Genomic DNA, 17,661 nt, shown 5'->3' with positions numbered 1-17,661 from the left:
CTGATGCCAAGGGAGGACCAGCAGGGTCCTGGGGCTCTCTCCCAAGGGATGGAGTGGATCCAGGAGCCCAGGGCTGACTTGCTCTTGCTGTCCTGGGAGAGGGAGGTTGGTGCTTTCTCAGGGACAGCAGGAGCCCTTCTCTCTGGATCTTCCCAGTGTATCTCATGCTTCCAGAGGTTCTCTGGAACCTCTGGGCAGTGACCCAAGTGCTGCTCCCAGCACTGTGTGAGCTGTGTTAGGATGGAAGCCCCTGTGTGCCTTTGCCAGGCTGGATCAGCTCTGAGCACCAGGTGCCCCAGCAGCGTGTGGTTTGTGTGTGTGAACAGGATAACAGGAACCTGAAGGAGCAGAACGATGAACTGAATGGGCAGATCATCAACCTGAGCATCCAGGGAGCCAAGAACCTGTTCTCAGCCTCCTTCTCCGAGTCCCTGGCAGCGGAGATCAGCTCTGTCTCCAGAGATGAGGTATGTGCTGTGAGGAGCTGCTGGCTCAGACTGCACCTTCCTGGGTGCCTCCACCTGGCATGGCCTGGCAGGAGTTGATGTGCCCTGTCTGTGGCCCAGCTCACACCCAAAATTCCCCTGAAAGCTGGCAAGAGCAAAGAAATCCCCACACAATTATCTGTAGAGCTCTCAGGACTTAGCCAGCCTCCCAGCCCTCCCTCCTGGGAACAGGGAAGCTGCTCCCTGCCCAAATCCTGGCAGCTCTGCTTTGCCTGCCCGGGGACAGCCTTTCCCTTCCAGGACAGAGCAGCCACCACGGGCTCTGTCCATCTGTCTGGAGCTGTCTTTATACCCCTGGGAGCCAGAACATTCTCCCTGGAGATGCCAACTCCTCCAGCACATGTTCCCCCTGAGCACAAACCACAGGTGGCTGAGCCTGCACATTCACTGGAATTAAATCTTTTAACACCTCAGGAAGTGGGGAAACACCCCCAGATATTTTGGGGAATGGACATGTGATGCTCCCTGCTCTCTCCAGGGCCCCATCAGGCTGAGAGCTTGAGGAAGGACAGGAGTGAGCAGAACCAGTTTTCCCTGGCCACTTAAACAGGGTCAGGACTATCCCAGTCCAGAGTGAGGAACCAGGGAGATGCCCATGGATGCTCAGAGCCACGGGAAGCTCTCAGCAGTGTCAGGCAGTGACCTCTCCCTCCCTTCCCTCCCTCTGCTGCAGCTCATGGAAGCAATCCAGAAGCAGGAGGAGATCAACTTCCGCCTGCAGGATTACATCGACAGGATCATCGTGGCTATCATGGAGACCAACCCCTCCATCCTGGAAGTCAAGTAAGGGCTGCGCTCCTCGCTGGATTTGGTGCTCTGAGAGGATGAAGAGGGACTCCAGACGTCTTTGCACTTGATGAAGGCACAAGGAAGCCTCAGCTCGGGGGGTGACTGAGCCACGGACCAGGGAAAAGGAAAGCCAGCAGCCAGGCTGTGCTGTCTGACTCCGTTATTTTGAAGCCCTTCTGGCTGTGGAGGGTGAAAGGGAACCTGGAGGAGGAGCTCAGGAAAGGGACACTGCAGGAAGTGCTGGGGACTGTCCCGACAGGCACCGCTCCGAGGGATGCTCCGAACCGCGGGAGATGGGCACGGAGATGGAAGTGACAGCGCTGACTTTCCCCTGCTGCCCTGCCCAGCCCCAGCATCTGCTGTGCCAAAGTGTCCCTGACACACTCACTGGGCAGAGCTGGGAGCGAGGGAAGCGCGTCCCGGACTCGCACAGGGTTGGGGTTCGGTTTTGTTTTGGGGTTTTGTTTGTTTTTTTTAATTAACTTAATGCAAATGTCCTCATCCAGCTGGCTCAGCCATGCTTGCCCCGTGCTCCTGCTGGGGCTGGCTGCGTGCAGAGCCCTCAGAGGCTGCAGGGGCAGCCCGGGGGTGTTGGGGACAGGGCGTGAGCGCACTTGGTCACCTCCCTCCTTATTTATTTTTGCTGTCTGTGGCTCAGTACTGTCGGCACGTCTCGGCATCCCGGCTCCGCTCCCTCCTCCTCCTCCTCCTCCTGCCGGGCTCTGCCCTGAGGTGGCTCTGGGGGGAGCTGCCCCTGGTCCCCAGCTGGGGACAGACACTCGGGCTGTGTCTGCCACCGGGGCACGGCTGCAGCTCCTCACCCCGCAGCGGGGCCGCTCCTGCCCGTGGGACACGCAGCGCTTTGGGGGCTGCAGCGGAGAGGCCCGAGCTCCCCACTCACCTCCCAAAGTCCCTGGCCTGGGGACAGTGGCCTGTGCCATTGCCAGCCGGAGCAGGGCTCTGCTGGTGATAGCTGCAGCCCTGGAGGGAGAGCCCGCTCCGGCTGCCTTTCCCTCTGTTCCCGGGGCCGGGGCTGGAGGAGCCGCGCTCATTCCTCATCCCTGGATCTCCGTGCCCGTGGGGAGAGGAGCCTGCAGCTCCCTGGGAAACAAAAGCCATGTTTACATCAGGCAGCTCCGGGCTCGCTGGCACAGCGTGACCCCGGGAGCGGCCGTGGCACCCCCTGCGCTCCCGGGAGGAGACAGCCGGCGGAATCCCAGGGATCGGCTTCAGCCAGCGGTTCCTCTTCCTGCTTGGCAGCTTTTGGGAATGCCAGCACGGCCTGGAAGCAGAAGCCACAGCAATCCCAGGGGGTGCCTGCTCCTCCCCGAGCCCCTCGCAGCCCTCGGGGTGGGTGACCCTGCCGGGGAGCCACGGCCGCTGTCACCGCCTTATCCCGGGGGACCCGGCCGAGCCACGGCCACGTCACCCCCGTGTTCATCCCCCAGCAGGGTCGGGGGGAACCCCAAACCCCGGGGCAGCTCCTGCATCCCAGCCCTCCCCGGCTCCCACCCCTCCCTGCCTCCCTCCCTGCCCCGAGGCCGCGGGAAGAAGCCACGTAATGTACATTTCCAGAGAAGCTTTGGGTGTAAATCAGTGTATACTTGGAGAGGGAAAATTTTTCTATCTTGTAGAGTAGGTATTTTTATAGAATGAAGGTTGATCCATTTTTTTAATACTTTAAAAGAAGAGAGAAATGTATCTGTGTATACACAAAAGCATATATATATATATATGTATAAATATATAAATATTGGAGATCTGCCTTTCTCGACTTGGGATCTCGGATCCCCAGGTCTCAAACAATCGTTTGTTTTTTCCTGTCGCTCTCACAGAGGTACTGTAACTGTAAATAAGCACCGGGGAAAAAAAAAAAAGTTTTAAGCAAACAAAAAGCACTGACTTGCACATTCACCATGCTTTAAAGGCCCTATGGAGAGAGAAAAACAAAAACAAAAACTCTACATCCTGAAAATGTTCCTCTTTCCCAACCGGTATGTGAAGGAAGACCCCCAAAAAAGAGGCAAAAACGGTATTGTCTTAACTGATGTATCAATTCTTGTCGGATTAAAAGCTGTTACTATTCCTGCCCGGAGAGTTTTTTTCCACAGAGGTGGATTGGAGCATCCTGAGGATCTGAGTGCTGGATTGGAGCATCCCAAATACCCAATATCAATATGCTGGATCTCCAGTGGGGCTGGATGGAGTGGAAATGCTCCTGTACCAAAGAGTGCCCTGATTTGGGGAGGATGAGGATGAGGGAGGCTGGACCTGGCTGGAATGCCCTGATTTTGGGAGGATGAAGATGAGGATGAGAGAGGCTGGACTCGGCTGATTCCAGAGGTATCAAGGTCGGAGGGAGCCAGAATCTCCCCAGCCAGCCAAGCTGTGTGGGTGGGAACGGGGAAATTCCACCTTCACCTTCCTGGAGGATCCAGGTGGGGTGAGGGACCCTCGGAGCTGATCCTGCTGCCCAGGGACAGGCTGGGACAGGGACTCGTGGGTCTGCTCCAGGCAGGAACACGGAGCTTTCCCTTCCCTCTGCACCGGGAGAACTCCCTCGGAGCACTCAGCTGCTCTGAACTGCTCCAAAAAATCCCTTAAACGCCCTCACCTCCCTGCTAAGCTGCTCCCCACCCCTCTAAGCCTCCTCCACCCCTCCCCACCCCTTTAAGCCGCCCCAAAGGGCCTGAACGTGCAAAATCCCCTCCCAGCTCCTGCCGTGCCTCCGGATGGCTCCAGACTGTTCCTCTGAACTGCTCCGAGCAGCCCTGGAGCTGCAGCAGAGCTGGCGAGAGCCTCTGACACACCCTGAGCGCTCTGAAACCCCCCAGATTGCTCCAAACTGCTCCAAGCAGCACTGAGGCTCCAAAACATCCCCACAGCTGCTCCAAAACATCCCAGAGCTGTCCCAAAACATCCCTGACACGGTCCAAAATGTCCCTGACATGCTCTAAAATATCCCTGAGCTGCATAAAACATCCCAGAGTTGCCCAAAACCATCCCAGAGCTCCTCCAAAACATCCCTGAGATGCCCTAAACTGTCCCTGAGCTGCTCTAAACCATCCCTGAGCTGTCCTAAACATCCCTGAGTACCTCTGAAACATCCTGGAGCTGTTCTAAATCATCCCTGAGCTGCCCTAAAACATCCCTGAACTGCCCTAAATGTCCCTGAGCACCTCTAAAACATCTCTGAGCTGCTCTAAACCATCCCTGAGCTGCCCTAGAACATCTCTGAGTTGCCCTAGAAGTCCCTGAACACCTCTAAACCATCTCTGAGCTGCCCTAAACCATCTCTGTGCACCTCCAAAGCATCCCTGAGCATCTGTAAATCAGCTCTGTATCATTCCCAACTGCTCTACACCCTCCAGGCAGCTCTAGAGTGCACCAAAGGTTTCCCTAAAACATCCTTTTAAAAATCCTCTGAAATCTCAGCCTCAAACATCTTGAAGCTGCTCTAGAAATGGGGTAAGTAAATAATTCTGGGGGTATTTCTGTGGTGCTGGGTTGCTTCTAGGAGCTGTAAATCACCTCTGAGCAGCTGAGGCTCTGGAAGGATGGAACTCTGGCCATTACTGAACCACTTGAACTGCTCAAACATCTCTCGTGCTCCTCCAACCAGCCCTGAAAGGCACCAAGATGCTCAAACTGCTTCAAAGTAGCACTTGAAGCCCTCTAAACTCTTCTAAAACTCCTCGAAATAGCTCAAAACGGATCATAGAAAAGGTCTCATGGCAGCTCTGAAGCTCTCCAAGCCTCCTCTGTGCAGCTGTGAAACTCCTCGAGTGCCCCAACAGCCTCCAAAAGGCCCTTGAAACCCCTCTGGACCTTCCTCATGTGCCTCTCAACAGAGTTAAAACTTTTTAATAACAGCTCTAAACTCAAACAGTTTGCAACCACCCTAAACCCCCTCTGAACAACATCAGAGGGCCACAGGCAACCCTAAAACAACTCCAAAGCTGCTCAAAAACTCATAAAAAATTAATCAGAGCTGCTCCAAAGCACTTCAGCTCTTCTGCACCTCCTCTGATGAGGGCTCTGAATGGCTTAAAACCTCTCCAGCCTTTTCAAAACTGCTCCAGAAAAGTCCTAAAGCTCTGGAGGTCTCTGCATCCTTCAGAACAGCTCCAGAGCTGGTCCCAGCCCAGCTCCAGCCCAGGGGGCTGAGCACTGACAAACCTCCAGCCCTGGGGCAGCTCTGGGGCACTCACGAGGCAGACACTGAGGGGCTGGAGCGTGTCCAGGGAAGGGAACAGAGCTGGGAAGGGGCTGGAGCAGCAGGAGCAGCTGAGGGAGCTGGGAAAGGGGCTCAGCCTGGAGAAAAGGAGGCTCAGGGGGCCCTTCTGGCTCTGCACAACTCCCTGACAGGAGGGGACAGTGGGGGGGAGTTGGGCTCTGCTCCCAGGGAACAGGGACAGGAGGAGAGGGAACGGCCTCAGGCTGGGCCAGGGGAGGTTCAGGTTGGATATTGGGAAAATTCCTTCATGGAAAGGGAGGTCAGGCCCTGGCACAGCTGCCCAGGGCAGCAGTGGAGTCCCCAACCTCAGAGGGGTTTAAAGACACGGATGTGGCACTTGGGGACACGGGTCAGTGGTGGCCTTGGCAGTGCTGGTGACAGTTGGATTTGATGATCTCAGGGGACTTTTCCAGCCACGAGAATCCCGTGGTTCTCTGAGTCAGTGGACACTTCTGAATGCCCCCAAAGCCTGTCCACGACCAAGGCCACCACGATCGTGTCCCACTGCCCTGGTCCATGTCCTGTGTCCCCACAGCAGGGCTGGATCCAGCAGGACTCGGTGGCCGTGTCCCTCTGCCCCATCCATGGCAGGAATGTGCTCCAGCCCACCCGTGGGGCTGCTGAGGGCCGAGCTCTGCTGCAGGAGGACCCTGGGTGGAGAAGGGATTTCCAGCTCCTTCCCCTTCCCCATCTGGGGCTGGGGTTAACCCTTGGCAGCCGGGCTGGGAGGGAGGAGAGCCCCAACCCTGGGTGAGGGGGAGCACCACCAGTGCAACCCTCACCTGTGCCACCCTGTGGGACTTGCCGTGGGCAGAGCACCAGGAATTCTCCCCAGGGATGCTCCAGGAGCTCCAGCATGGGACACAACCGCTGGCAGGGCCACACCGGAGGGTGGTGACACCCCAGCAAAGACCCTACACCCAGCCGGGGGGCAGCGACAGCAGCTCCGCCTGTCCCAGACCATTTTCCTCCTCTTGCCCCAGGCTGCAAATTCCTGGGTGATGCAGAACTTGGGGAGGACGGCCTGCCTGAAATCACCTTCCACTGGAGCCTGGCAGGGCAGCCCAGCCTGCCCGGGACCCCCCAGCCCTGCCAGGCTTCCCCCCCCGCTTCTCCAGCCTGCCCGGTATCCCTCAGCCTTCCTGGGAGCCCTCCAGCCTGGCCAGGAGCTCCCCCCACTCTCTCTGGGACCCCCCAGCCTTGCTGGGAGCCCCAGCCGGGGGCTGCAGCATCCCAGTGCCCCGGGATGGGGCGGGAGCTGCGGGGCCGGCGGAGCTGCGGGGGCCGGCCCGGGGGAGGCGGGGGGGTCTCGGGCCGGGGCGGGGGCGCAGGCAGGACCTCCCCCTCCCCTCCCCTTCCCCTCCCTTCCCCCGGCCGGTCCCCTCCTCCTTCCCCTCCCGCCGAGGGCAGCCGGCGCCGGCCCGTCCCGTCCCGGGGCTCGGTGGGCTCCGCTGCGCTCCCCCGGCGCTGCCTCCTCCCCATGCGGGGGTCCCGGGTGGGCGGCAGCCCCGGCGCCCCCCGCCCCGCCATGGCCCGGCTCTCGGTCAAGGAGCACCTGGACGGGATCCTCTCCGACTTCGAAGGTGCGGCCGAAGCCTGGGGCCCCCCTCGGGGCTGGGAGGAACGCGGGATGAGCCCGGGATGGGGGAACGCTGCTCATCGGCGTCTCGGGGGGCGGGGGTGCCCCCAAGGGCTGAGCATCGTGGGGGGCTGCACTCCCCCCGTCCGGAGGCTGATTCTGGGGGCGATGCTGCTGGCTGGGCTTTTGGGGGGAGCAGCGGGCACTGGGTTTTGGTCCGGGGGTTTTGCTGCTGCTGGGTTGGGGGTCTTGAGGTGGGCTGAGCATCGCAGGGGCTGCGCTCCCCTCCGGGGGCTGGGGCGGGGGGGCTGCACATCCTGGGGACACGGGGGGCTGCTCTCCCCCCCGGCCCGGGGGGTGCAGGGGTGCTCTGGGGGGCGCTGCCCAGAGCAGCGGGGGGAGCTGCGGGACCCCCCCGCGCTCTCGGTGTCCCCGCGGGCCGGGGGCTGCGGGGGGGGCCGGGGCCGGGCCGGGGGCGGGAGGCGAAACCCGACCCCGGGGCTGCTGCTGCCCTCGCCGGGGAGGAATGTGTGCACCTACCCCGGGCACCTTAACCCCGCCGCTGCCGGCTGACACCCCGCAACCCCCGCCAAACTCCCACAGCCCCCCGCCATCCCCCCAAAACCCCCGCTGAACCTCCTGACGCCTCTTCTTTACCTCCCACCATCCCCCGAGCACTCTGCCACCCCTCTAAACCTCCTGCCAGCCACCTCAACATCTCCACCTCCTGACACCCCACCTTCCCCTTCTGCCATTCTCCTAACCCCCCTCTGTCCTAAACTTCCCATCCTTCGTCCTCTGCCACCCCCACCTTGCCCTGCATCCCCTCGTTGCTCCCCCCCGCCCATCACTCCGGACACCATCTGGAGTCGGGATGAGGCTGGCTCGGGGGCCAGAGGCAGGTTTGGGGTAAGAGGAGGCATTTGGGGCGGTAACAAAGCCGAGCCGTGGATGTGGGGAGGGGGTCGCCGGCCCCGTGACCCCGTGGCCCCCGGCAGCCCGGCCGGTGGGGCAGGGCTGGCCCGGCCGCACAATTACCTGCCCTGGGGAGAGCTGTGATTGGCAGCACCCACAGCTCGGCCTCTGACCCCTGCCCTGCCCCGGGCACGGGGGCACCGGGGAGGGGACCCTCAGCACCCCGCTGCCCCCTGGCTGAGGAAGAGGAGGGTGAGGGAGGGCTGCTGCCAGCGGGCGGCTGCCGGGACAGGCTGGCACACGTGCGGACGCGGTGAGGATGCAGGGGAGCAGCGTGAGCCGCCCCCACGGAGCCCCCCGGGGGAGGCAGCCTCTCGGAGCTTGGCAGCGAAGGCGAGGGAGGCTCCGGGGGGAACCTGGGCCCCCCGCGCTCTCCCCGGGGCCGCGGACCCGGCTGCCGGCACCGTGCGGAGCCCCGCGGGCAGCGCCGGCAGGAGCGCAGCTGCTGGGGAGCCTCCTGCGGGGCTGGGGGGAAGGAGGAGGCGGCTGCACCGTGGGGGCTTCACAGGGGTCACCGCCACGGGGGATGGTCCCCACATCCTCTGCCAAGCGCCCCGAGGTGGTGCCAGCGGGAGCTCCGCAGCTGCGGTACCCCGGGGAGCCCAGGGCTCCGTACGGGGGTGCCCCGGCAGCCAGGGCCGTGCCGTGGGATCGTGGCTGCTGTGGAGCCCCGCGGGAGCAGCCACCAGAACGGGTTGTGGCAGCCCCCGAGAGTGGCCGTGGCTCTGGCCATGCCATCGGTGGGCTCCAGGGTTAACCCCCGGGAAAGGACAGGAATCCTCCCCGCCGGCTGCCGGGATGGATGCAGGGGGAGAGGGTCAGGGGGGATCCGGTTACTCGGCCGGATCCCTTTCAGGGGGAATAAAGCGGGCAGTGTGCTGCGAGGGGAGCCGGAGGCACCGGCCAGATAAACCGGGGAACAATGATAAAACCCGCGGGGCTGGGGGGGAGCTGGGACGGGCTCACATGCAGGGGGCACCTCTGGGTGATGGGGGGACGCACACGGGGCTGGCGAGGGGACAGGTGCCATCGGGTACCACTTCACGTCTCTCTCTCTGTCCCCAGCGCTCAAGAAGTCATTTGAGGCAGAAGATGGGGACGAGGCACCCGGCTCCCCGCTGTCCTCAGGCACCGGCGAGAGCCACCGGCCGCTGCAGCCCGGCTTGGGCAGCATCACCGGCCCCGGCCCCGCTCCCAGTCCCGTGCTGCGGGCCCGGCTCGGCACCGGCCCGGCCACCGGCACCGCCTCCTTCCAGAGCCGCCGGGCCTTCGCCACGGGCCCGGGCAGTGACGGGGAGAGCCAGCGCAGCTCATCCTCCAGCCTGGAGAGCCCCGCGCCCACCGGGCCCCCCCAGGTACCGGGCAGCCCCCCGGCCGCCAGCCCCGGCTTGAAGAAGGTCCCGTCCCACGGCAGCGTCTTCCCAGTGGAGCTGGAGCATCCCCTCCGCGGGCCCGCCGCCAGCCACGGCTCGCTGCCAGCGCTGGACCTGCACATCGCCGAGGAGCCGGGCCTGGCAATGCCGTGGGGCACCCACAGCTCTGTACCCCAGCCTCGCACCCACCAGCCTTCCTCCTCATCCTCCTCCTCCTCCTCCCCGCCCCCATACGATGGCACAGAGACAGTCCCGGGGCTGCCCCCGCTCCCCGAAGGGCCGGGGGGGTGGGACACGGCCCCCCGCACGGTGTCCCGGCCGCAGCGGAGGGTCACCCTCAGCCCCACCGCGTCCCGCCGGCCCCCTCCTCAGCCCTGGGGACAGGGGGAGGCCGGCCCGGCCGAGGGGAGGGTCGGGGGGCTGCCCCCCCTGCCAGCCCCCCAAGCCGCCACCTTCAGGCTGGTGTCGCAGCCGCAGACGGTGCAAGTGAGCTCCCAGCCCGCCTTCCTCGGGGGGCTGGTGCTGCTGCCGGCCCTGGGGACCCTTCCCGGGCTGCCGGGACCACGGGGACCCTGCGCGCTGGCAGCGGCTCCCGGCGGGGCTGCGGACGGCAGCGGGGCAGCGGCGACTCCAGAGCACGGTAAGGACTCGTTCTCCTTCTCATCCCCTCTCTCCATCGGGCCCCCCTCGGTGGGCGCAGCGTTGCCAAAACCCCGCACGAGCTGATGCCGGGAGGGGTGTGGGGTGACAGCGATTTTGGGGACAGGAGCCCCCCCAGCTCGCTGCTCCCCCGTGCCGGGGCGCGGTGGCTGTGGGGGGGCTGAAGGCTCGGATCTGGCAGCGCTCCTGGCCCGCCCGTCCCCGCGGTGCCTGGCGCTCTGCCCGCACCGCCCCGGCGCTAATTGTTTTTCCCGGCGCTAATTGTTCTTCCCGGCGAGGGGAGACAGGTCGGGACACATGTGCCCCATCGCGCCGGGCCCCGCGCGTGCCGCCTATCGCCGCGATCTTGTCCCGCGTCCAGCGCTTTCTTCCCCTCTCATCCCTCCTCTCTTGGCACGGGGCTGGATCCTGTTCCTCCCTCGCCCTGGGGCTCGGCAGGTGGCGGGGGGCCAAGGTGAGCTCGGCGTGCGGCCGGGAGCCGCGGGGAGCAGTGCCCGGGCTCCCCGGTACCGCCGTGCCACGGTGGGCAGCGCCGAGCCCGTGCCCGGGCAGGGGGAGGGGGCAGCCAAGTGTCCCCCCTTGGAGCGGCTGCTCCAGGAGGGCCGGAGGGCGCCGGGGTGGCCGGGAGAGGGCGGCCACCGCTCCCTGCTTGGGTGCTCGGGGCTCTTGGGCCGTCTCTGTCGTGGAGCCGCCGTCGCCGGGCCCTAAGTACTGACGCGGCTCAGGAATCCACAGATGTGCTCCGGGCATCGGTGAATCATCCCCCAGCAATGCCCGTGGCCCTGCTGGCCAGCCAGCCCGGCTGCCCCACTGCCCGCGCCTCCCCGGGCCAGGGATGAGGCTGGGGACGAGCCGGGGTCCTGAGGACACGGGGGAACACAGCTTGAGGCAGAGCCGGAGTGATGGGGACACTGAGGGACAGTGCTCAGGGATGAGACAGGAATGATGGGGACATTGAGGGACAGTGCTCAGGGATGAGACAGGAGTGATGGGGACAAGGATACGGTGTTCAGGACTGAGTCAGGAGTGATGGGGACACAAAGGGACAGCAGTTAAGGTGGCTCCAAGGTGACAGGGATATGGGGACACGGTACTTGGGGCCAAGCCAGGGTGATGGGGGCACAAAGGGGAAAGTGCTCAGGGCTGAGGCGAGGTGACAGGGTCACGGTGCTCAGGACCAAGCTGAGGTGATGCAGTTGTGCTCGGGGCTGAGCTGGGATCATGGGGACACGGTGCTTGGGGCCGAGCCAGGGTCACAGGGAGACAAGGGACGGTGCTCAGGGTTGTGACAGGGACACGGTGCTCAAGAACAAGCTGGGGAGACAGGGAAATGAGGACACGGAGCTCGGGATGGAGCCGGGGTGATGAGGGGACAGTGTCTAGGACTGAGCCGTGCTGGTGGCCGGCAGCCGAGCTCGGCGTGCCCAGCCTGGGGGGACACAAGAGCCAGCGGGCAGCGGGTGGCACCGGCTGCCCTGCAGATGGCCCGGGGCTGGCAGGGGGCTGGCAAACGCTGCTCGGGCACAGCGGTTTCTGTGCCAGGAAGAGGTGGGAACGCTGTGTTTCCTCTCCCGGGAGGCCACCCCGGCCCCCAGCCGCTGACACCCCTGGGTGGCCTCGGGGCGCCGTGGCACGGTGGGTCCCACACCCCGCAGGAGGAAGCTCCGAGCGAGCCGCCGGCCGCCGCATTTCACTTCCACGCCGGGTCGCCCACACAGGGCCCGGGGCGAGGAGGAGGAGGAGCGGAGGAGGAGCCGTGGGCCGCAGCTGCCCTCTGCCTTGCACCCCAGGAGCCATTTGGCCCCTGTGACCAGCTCTCGGCGGCAGCAGCCCCGGCTCCGGCCGGCTCGCCCAGGTAGGGATGGCGTGGTGGCAGCGGGCAGGGCGGTGTGGGGGCACGGGGTGCTGCCAGCGGGGCTGGGTGACTGTCCCTTGTCCCCAGCAGCGCTGCAGGCACGGGGTTTCGCTCCATGGTTCACTTCTGCTTCTGCTCACCGACGGTCCCCAGCCACCTCTAGCCCTATCCCGTGGCTCCCACGGCCAGACGGACGGGCTGGCTCCGAGTCCGGCTGCAGATGGGGACTGTCACCACTGTCGCCTTAGGCGGTGTTTGGCACTGGGAGAGGCTCTGGTGTTTCTGGGTCAGATCAGCTGTGCTGGGGCCGGGGCTGTGGGTGCATCCCCAAAACCTCCATCCCTTTGCCAGGGGGGTCAGCTCCTTTGTCTCAGAGCCAGCTCTCCCCATCCCACTGCTCGGTTTGGAGCAGTGGTGAGCAGCCGGACAGGGAGCTCCTGTCCCAGCTCATCCTCTCCCAGCACCCTCCACCCTTGAAGCTTTATTACAGGCTTCCCGGAGAACTGCCCAATTAACCCTACATCGGTAATTAAATCCATGGAGGAGACCACGGACCCGGGATTACTTGTCCCTGTCTGGAAAATAAGAGCATCCGTGATGAGCCCTGGAACAGGTCTGGCTGCAGGAGCCATTTGCCCCGGAGCTCCGTGGGGATGCCAGAGAGCTTCCACGTGGCCACCCGGCTGCTGCCCATTACCAGCGGGGCTTTTTGGCAGCGAGGGCAGGGACACGGGGGGCTCTGGAGCCGTGGGGGAGGCAGCGGTGGGTGCAGCACCCGGTGGCACCCCGGACGTGCCCTCTGGCTGTGGGTGTCACTGGGAGGGCGCAGGGCACTGAGCCCCTGCGTGAGGGCCGCACTTTGGGGTCACCCCGGGGAGCTGGGGGGGTGCAAGCAGCAAATCCCGGGTGCTCCCTGCCTGCAGTGCCCGGCCACCCTGGATGGCTCCAGCCACCACTTGGTTCTGGGATCCGTCCTGGTAACTGGCAGGGACTGGGAAGGGAGGCCAGGGTGGGGGTCCAGGGCGCCCCCGGGGAGGAGGGCTGCAGTAGCTGTCGTGGTCCTCTCCCCGATGGGGACCTCCCATCCCCCGTCCCTGCCAGCCTGTGGAACACCCTGTTGGCACTGACGGTGCTGGGTGGGTGGATCCCCGCCGGAGTGGGCATCCTGCCCTCCCCCAGCCCCCCCAGCCGGGTGTCACCGCTGTCCCCAGGAAATCCGCGGCTGTTTCTCCACTTCCGAGGAACATCCCGACCCAGGGGGCGCAGCGGGAGCTGGGACATGCGACGCTGCTGTCCCCAAGCCTGTCATCACTCCGGCACTCAGTGGGCACAGGGTGCTCGGTGTCTCCCACGCCGGGATGCCGTTGCCATGGCGATGGAGGGTGTTCATCTCCATCATCTCCTGGTACCCTGGGCTGGCTCAGGCCGGCCCCTGCCCACGTGCCCCTTGTCCCCTGGCTGCGTGGCACACGGACAGGGTCTCAGCGGGTCCCTCACAGCCTGGGCCATCGCAAGCTGCCGCTCCAGCCTCGCCCGTGCCAAGCGCCGGCTGGCACATACGGGGGAGGCTGCGGCGTGGGGGGACGCAAGCGCCGTGGGGCACTGCGGCAGTGGGGCGGGTGGCAGGGCCACCACCCTCGTCCCACCCCACCGTGCCGGGGCTGGGCACAGCAGGTGCTGCCGGCACGGTGCAGGGTGGTCCCCGGTGGCCGTGGGTGCCGGTGGGGTCACCCACAGCCAAACGCTCCCGCTCCCATTCGGTGCCACCGCAGCCACTCGGGGTGATGGGGGACAAAGTGAGGAGTGGGGGTGTCCTGTGCCATGGGAGGGGTCCCCATCCATGCTGGCCTGGCCGGGAGACTGAGCAGTGCCGTGTGCTGGGCGGGCACGGCCGGGTGGGCACAGCGGGGGTGGCACAGCCCTCCCCAGCCACCAATCAGTCGGCAAACTGGGCGCGGGAGCTTGGCTGGGTGGGGAGGGGGCTGCGGGGGGCGGGATATTGCCATGCTGGTCATGCGTGGGAGCCGCAGCCTCGGCGGAGCCGGGCTGGTGCCAGCCGGGAGCTGGCGGAGGGAAGGGGCCGGGCTGCGGCGCCGCCGGGGATGGGGATGCGGATGGAGCCCAGGGCAAACCCCCGCCCGTAGCGGGCTCTGAGCGAGGGCACCGCGGCGCCGAGGTAGGACCTGAACAATGGCCGTGCTGGGAAGCAGGAGGAGGAGGAGGAGGAAGAAAGGGATTTGGGGCTGGCGCACAAAGGGCTGGGGCGGGCACGGGGCTCCGGCGGCCCCCGGGCTGGGGCACGCTCCGGGCGCGGTCCCCCGGGCAAACCCCAAGTGTCCCCTGGGGATGTGGCGGTGATTGCGCTGCACCCCCGACACCCCCGGTGCCCTCGGCAGCAGCGCCCCGTGCCCGGGTACAGCTCTGGGGCGGCACATCCCGCGCTGGGGCCGGAGCGGGGCTGCGGGAGGGCCTGGCGGCGGTGACCGCGTGGGATGCGCGAAGGGTGCGGGCCGTGATGCCCGATGGCCGCAGAGCAACCGGTGGCACCGTGGGGTCCGCTGGCACCACCACCCCGAAAATGCCCCTGGCAGCTCCTCGGACCCTTCGGCGAGGCGGGAGGGGCGGCGTGCCCGTGTTGCCAGGCCGAGCCTCACCGGCTCCCAGGAATGTGCCGGGGCTGCGTGCCCGCCGGCGCGGCCGCTGCTGGGGCAACGCTGCCGGAGCAGGGGTGGGCACCGAGCGGTGGGCACACACGGCTGGGCACCCAGGGGTCCAGGCTCACCGCCTTTACCCACCCCGCGGTGCAGGGAGCAGCCTGGAGCCCGAGGAGCGCAGCATGGAGCCGCCGGCCGTGCCGGAGGAGGAGGAGGAGGAGGAGGAAGAGGGGGCGGTGCCCCTCTCCGTGGCGCCCGGCCCCGTGGGTTGCCAGCTCTTTGGATACGTGGGAATCGAAGCTGTGCTCGACCAGATGAAAATCAAAACCATGAAGACAGGCTTTGAGTTCAACATCATGGTCGTGGGTGAGCGCCGGGCGTGGGGTTTGCTCCTGGTTGGGGTGGGAATTCTGGCTCCGATTCTGCCATGCCAGGGGAAATCGTGCTTTTAAGGGATTTTAAGGAAATTTCAGTGATTTTAAGTAGCAAACATTTAAAAAGGAGTTAATATCCCATACCCCAATGCTGATAGGTGAGCTCATCCCAACCTCTGAGATGCTCCCAAATGGATGTTGAGGGGATATCACCTTGGGGAGTAAATTTTTTTGGAAGAAAAACCAGACTAACCCAATCTGGGATGCTCCCAGATGTGTGCCAGAGGTTGTGACCTTGGGGAACAAATTTGTTCCTGGGATAAAATGGACTATCCCAACCTCTGGGATGCTCCCAAGTGGATATCGAGGGGTTATTGCCTTGGGGAAGAAATTTTTTTGGGGATAAGCTGGAGTTATCCCAACTCTGGGTTGCTCCCAAGTGGATATCAAGATGTTACAAACCAGAGCTGCCGGTGTCCTCTCAGGGCAGAGCGGGCTGGGGAAGTCCACAATGGTGAACACTCTCTTCAAGTCCAAGGTGAGCCGCAAATCCTCACAGCCTGGCCAGGAGGAGCGTATTCCCAAAACAGTGCAACTCCAGTCCATCACCCATGGTAAGGTCACCACCACGGCACCGTGTCCCCCCAGCCCTTGGGAGAAGCAGGGGATTTAGGTGGGGGTCTGAAGCTACGTTCACAGCCTCAAAACATCCCCCATGCCTGGTCCCCTGCTTTTCCCTGATGCTTCTTCCCCCCTGACCCACCTCTCTGCCCCACAGTCATCGAGGAAAAGGGGGTGAAGATGAAGCTGACAGTGACCGACACGCCAGGGTTTGGGGACCAGATCAACAATGAGAACTGGTAGGACACAGTGGGGTGCAGGAGCCCAGATCTGTGGGTGGCAGTTTGGGGTTGAGCTCAGGTGCTGTCCCTCAACTCCTCATCCTCAGTTGGGACCCCATCATCAAATACATCAACGAGCAGTACGAGAGATACCTGCGGGAGGAGATCCTCATCACCCGCAAGAGGAAGATCCCGGACACTCGGGTCCATGGATGCGTTTACTTTGTCCCCCCCACGGGTCACTGGTGAGTCCCCAGGCACGGCACCCGTAGGTGATGGGGCCACTGTGGGGTGGTTGGGTCACCCTGAGGTGATGGTGGTGGAGGCACCTCAGGGTGACTCTGGAGTGGTGGTGTGGTCACCCCATGATGACAGAGGTGGGGTTGTCACTATGGGGTGGTTGTGTCACCCTGGGATGATGACAATGGGGCCAGAGTGACAGGGTATCAACCTGGGGTGGTAGGAGAAGGTCACTTCAGGGTGGTGGTGCTGGGGTCACCTCAGAGTGACCCTGGGGTGGTAGTGGTGGGGTCACCCCCCAGTGACAGAGGTGGGGACACCCTGGAGTGACGGCGGTCCTTGTCAGGCTGCGCCCGCTGGACCTGGAGTTCATGCGGCGGCTCAGCAAGATCGTCAACGTGGTGCCGGTGATCGCCAAAGCCGACACGCTCACCCTGGAGGAACGGGCAGAATTCAAACAGCGGGTGAGGACAGGACCCTAAGGGGTTCCAAGGCTGCCCCATGTCCCCCCCAGCCCCAGCTCAAGCCTTGTATCCCACAGATCCAGGAGGACCTGAAGACCCACACCATCAGCGTGTACCCGCAGGAGGATTTCGATCAGGACCCCGAGGACAGAGCGCTGAACAACAGGATTCGTGTGAGTGCCGGGATGCTGTCATGGAGGGGCCAGCCCCGGGGGAGCAGGGTGGGGGACAGGAACCTCGGGGAGCCCAGCAGGTACCCTGGGGACCTCGGGGGAGCAGCACCCAAGGCGAGCACAGCCTCTGTGCCGGCAGGAGAAGATTCCCTTCGCCGTGGTGGGGGCAGACCAGGAGCACCAGGTGAACGGCAAACGGGTGCTGGGCCGCAAGACCAAGTGGGGCATCATCGAAGGTGAGCGGGGCCCTCACACCCCCACAGGTGCAGGGGGCAGCACCCACGGCTGTGTCCGTGCCTGGGTGGGTGCTGAGCCGTGGCACGGAGCTGTGCTCTGCTCCGCTGGTACCCAGAGCCTGCCAGGATGCGCTGCCCGGGCATCCCAGCGCCACGGAGCCCTCCTGCCAACCCCGCCCCTCTGCCTTGCTTTGCAGTGGAGAACCCAGCGCACTGCGAGTTCCCCCTCCTGCGGGACCTGCTGATCCGGTGAGCGGGGGACACGGTGGGGAGTGCTGGAACCCACGGGGTCACAGCAGGGTGGGGGGGACAGTGACATTATGCCCTTCCTCCCCCTGCCACCCCGGGCAGGTCACATCTGCAGGACCTGAAGGACATCACCCACAACGTTCACTACGAGAGTTACCGCGTGCGGCGGCTGAACGAGAGCAACCGGCCGGGGCTGAGCCCCCTCAATGGGCTGCCCGGCAAGGGCGAGGCCAGCAGCCACCTCTGAGCCACCTCGTGCCCCCAGATCACCACTGGAGCCCATGGCAGTGCCCACCCCTGCCCACCATGGCTGTGCCAGGAACCTGCCTGGGGTGAAGAGCCCCCCCAGGAGTGCCCAGTTGCCCTGACACGGGTCCCTCATCCCCGAGCTCTGCCATGGGCACAGCCCCTGGACCCTGTGTGACATTAAAGGTTAATCCAGAGCCTTCAGCCTT

At 64.5% G+C, this 17,661-nt stretch overlaps 2 protein-coding genes across 7 annotated transcripts in view; both read left to right on the top strand.

Moving 5' to 3' along the window:
- RAB11FIP3 (RAB11 family interacting protein 3) overlaps positions 1-3,385 on the top strand; it is a 73,004-nt gene extending 69,619 nt beyond the window's left edge. For all 4 annotated transcript variants that reach the window (XM_058849633.1, XM_058849632.1, XM_058849636.1 and 1 more), the window contains 2 exons: positions 327-467; positions 1,180-3,385. In XM_058849633.1, coding sequence (XP_058705616.1) covers positions 327-467; positions 1,180-1,293 — 255 coding nt within the window. In that variant the 3' untranslated portion in view covers positions 1,294-3,385. The remainder of the gene's footprint in view (positions 1-326; positions 468-1,179) is intronic.
- An 8,333-nt stretch (positions 3,386-11,718) lies between these two features.
- Positions 11,719-17,652, top strand: SEPTIN12 (septin 12). 3 transcript variants are annotated; one of them, XM_058849669.1, is made up of 11 exons: positions 11,719-11,974; positions 12,465-12,587; positions 14,782-14,994; positions 15,488-15,616; positions 15,781-15,862; positions 15,952-16,089; positions 16,431-16,548; positions 16,626-16,721; positions 16,861-16,957; positions 17,155-17,206; positions 17,309-17,652. In XM_058849669.1, exons 2-11 carry the CDS (start codon positions 12,512-12,514, stop codon positions 17,451-17,453), a joined length of 1,146 nt encoding a protein of 381 aa, XP_058705652.1. In that variant the 5' UTR covers positions 11,719-11,974; positions 12,465-12,511; the 3' UTR covers positions 17,454-17,652. The 3 variants fall into 3 exon arrangements, with proteins under 3 accessions (XP_058705652.1, XP_058705651.1, XP_058705653.1); XM_058849668.1 differs by having other exon boundaries at positions 12,454-12,587; XM_058849670.1 differs by lacking the exon at positions 12,465-12,587 and having other exon boundaries at positions 11,721-11,974.
- The last annotated feature ends 9 nt before the right edge of the window (positions 17,653-17,661 follow it).

Source organism: Poecile atricapillus, chromosome 14 (genome assembly GCF_030490865.1).
Source record: "Poecile atricapillus isolate bPoeAtr1 chromosome 14, bPoeAtr1.hap1, whole genome shotgun sequence".
Classification (NCBI taxonomy): Eukaryota; Metazoa; Chordata; class Aves; order Passeriformes; family Paridae; genus Poecile; species Poecile atricapillus.
Note: the sequence above shows the minus strand (reverse complement) of the source record. Positions and strands in the feature narration are given on the sequence as shown.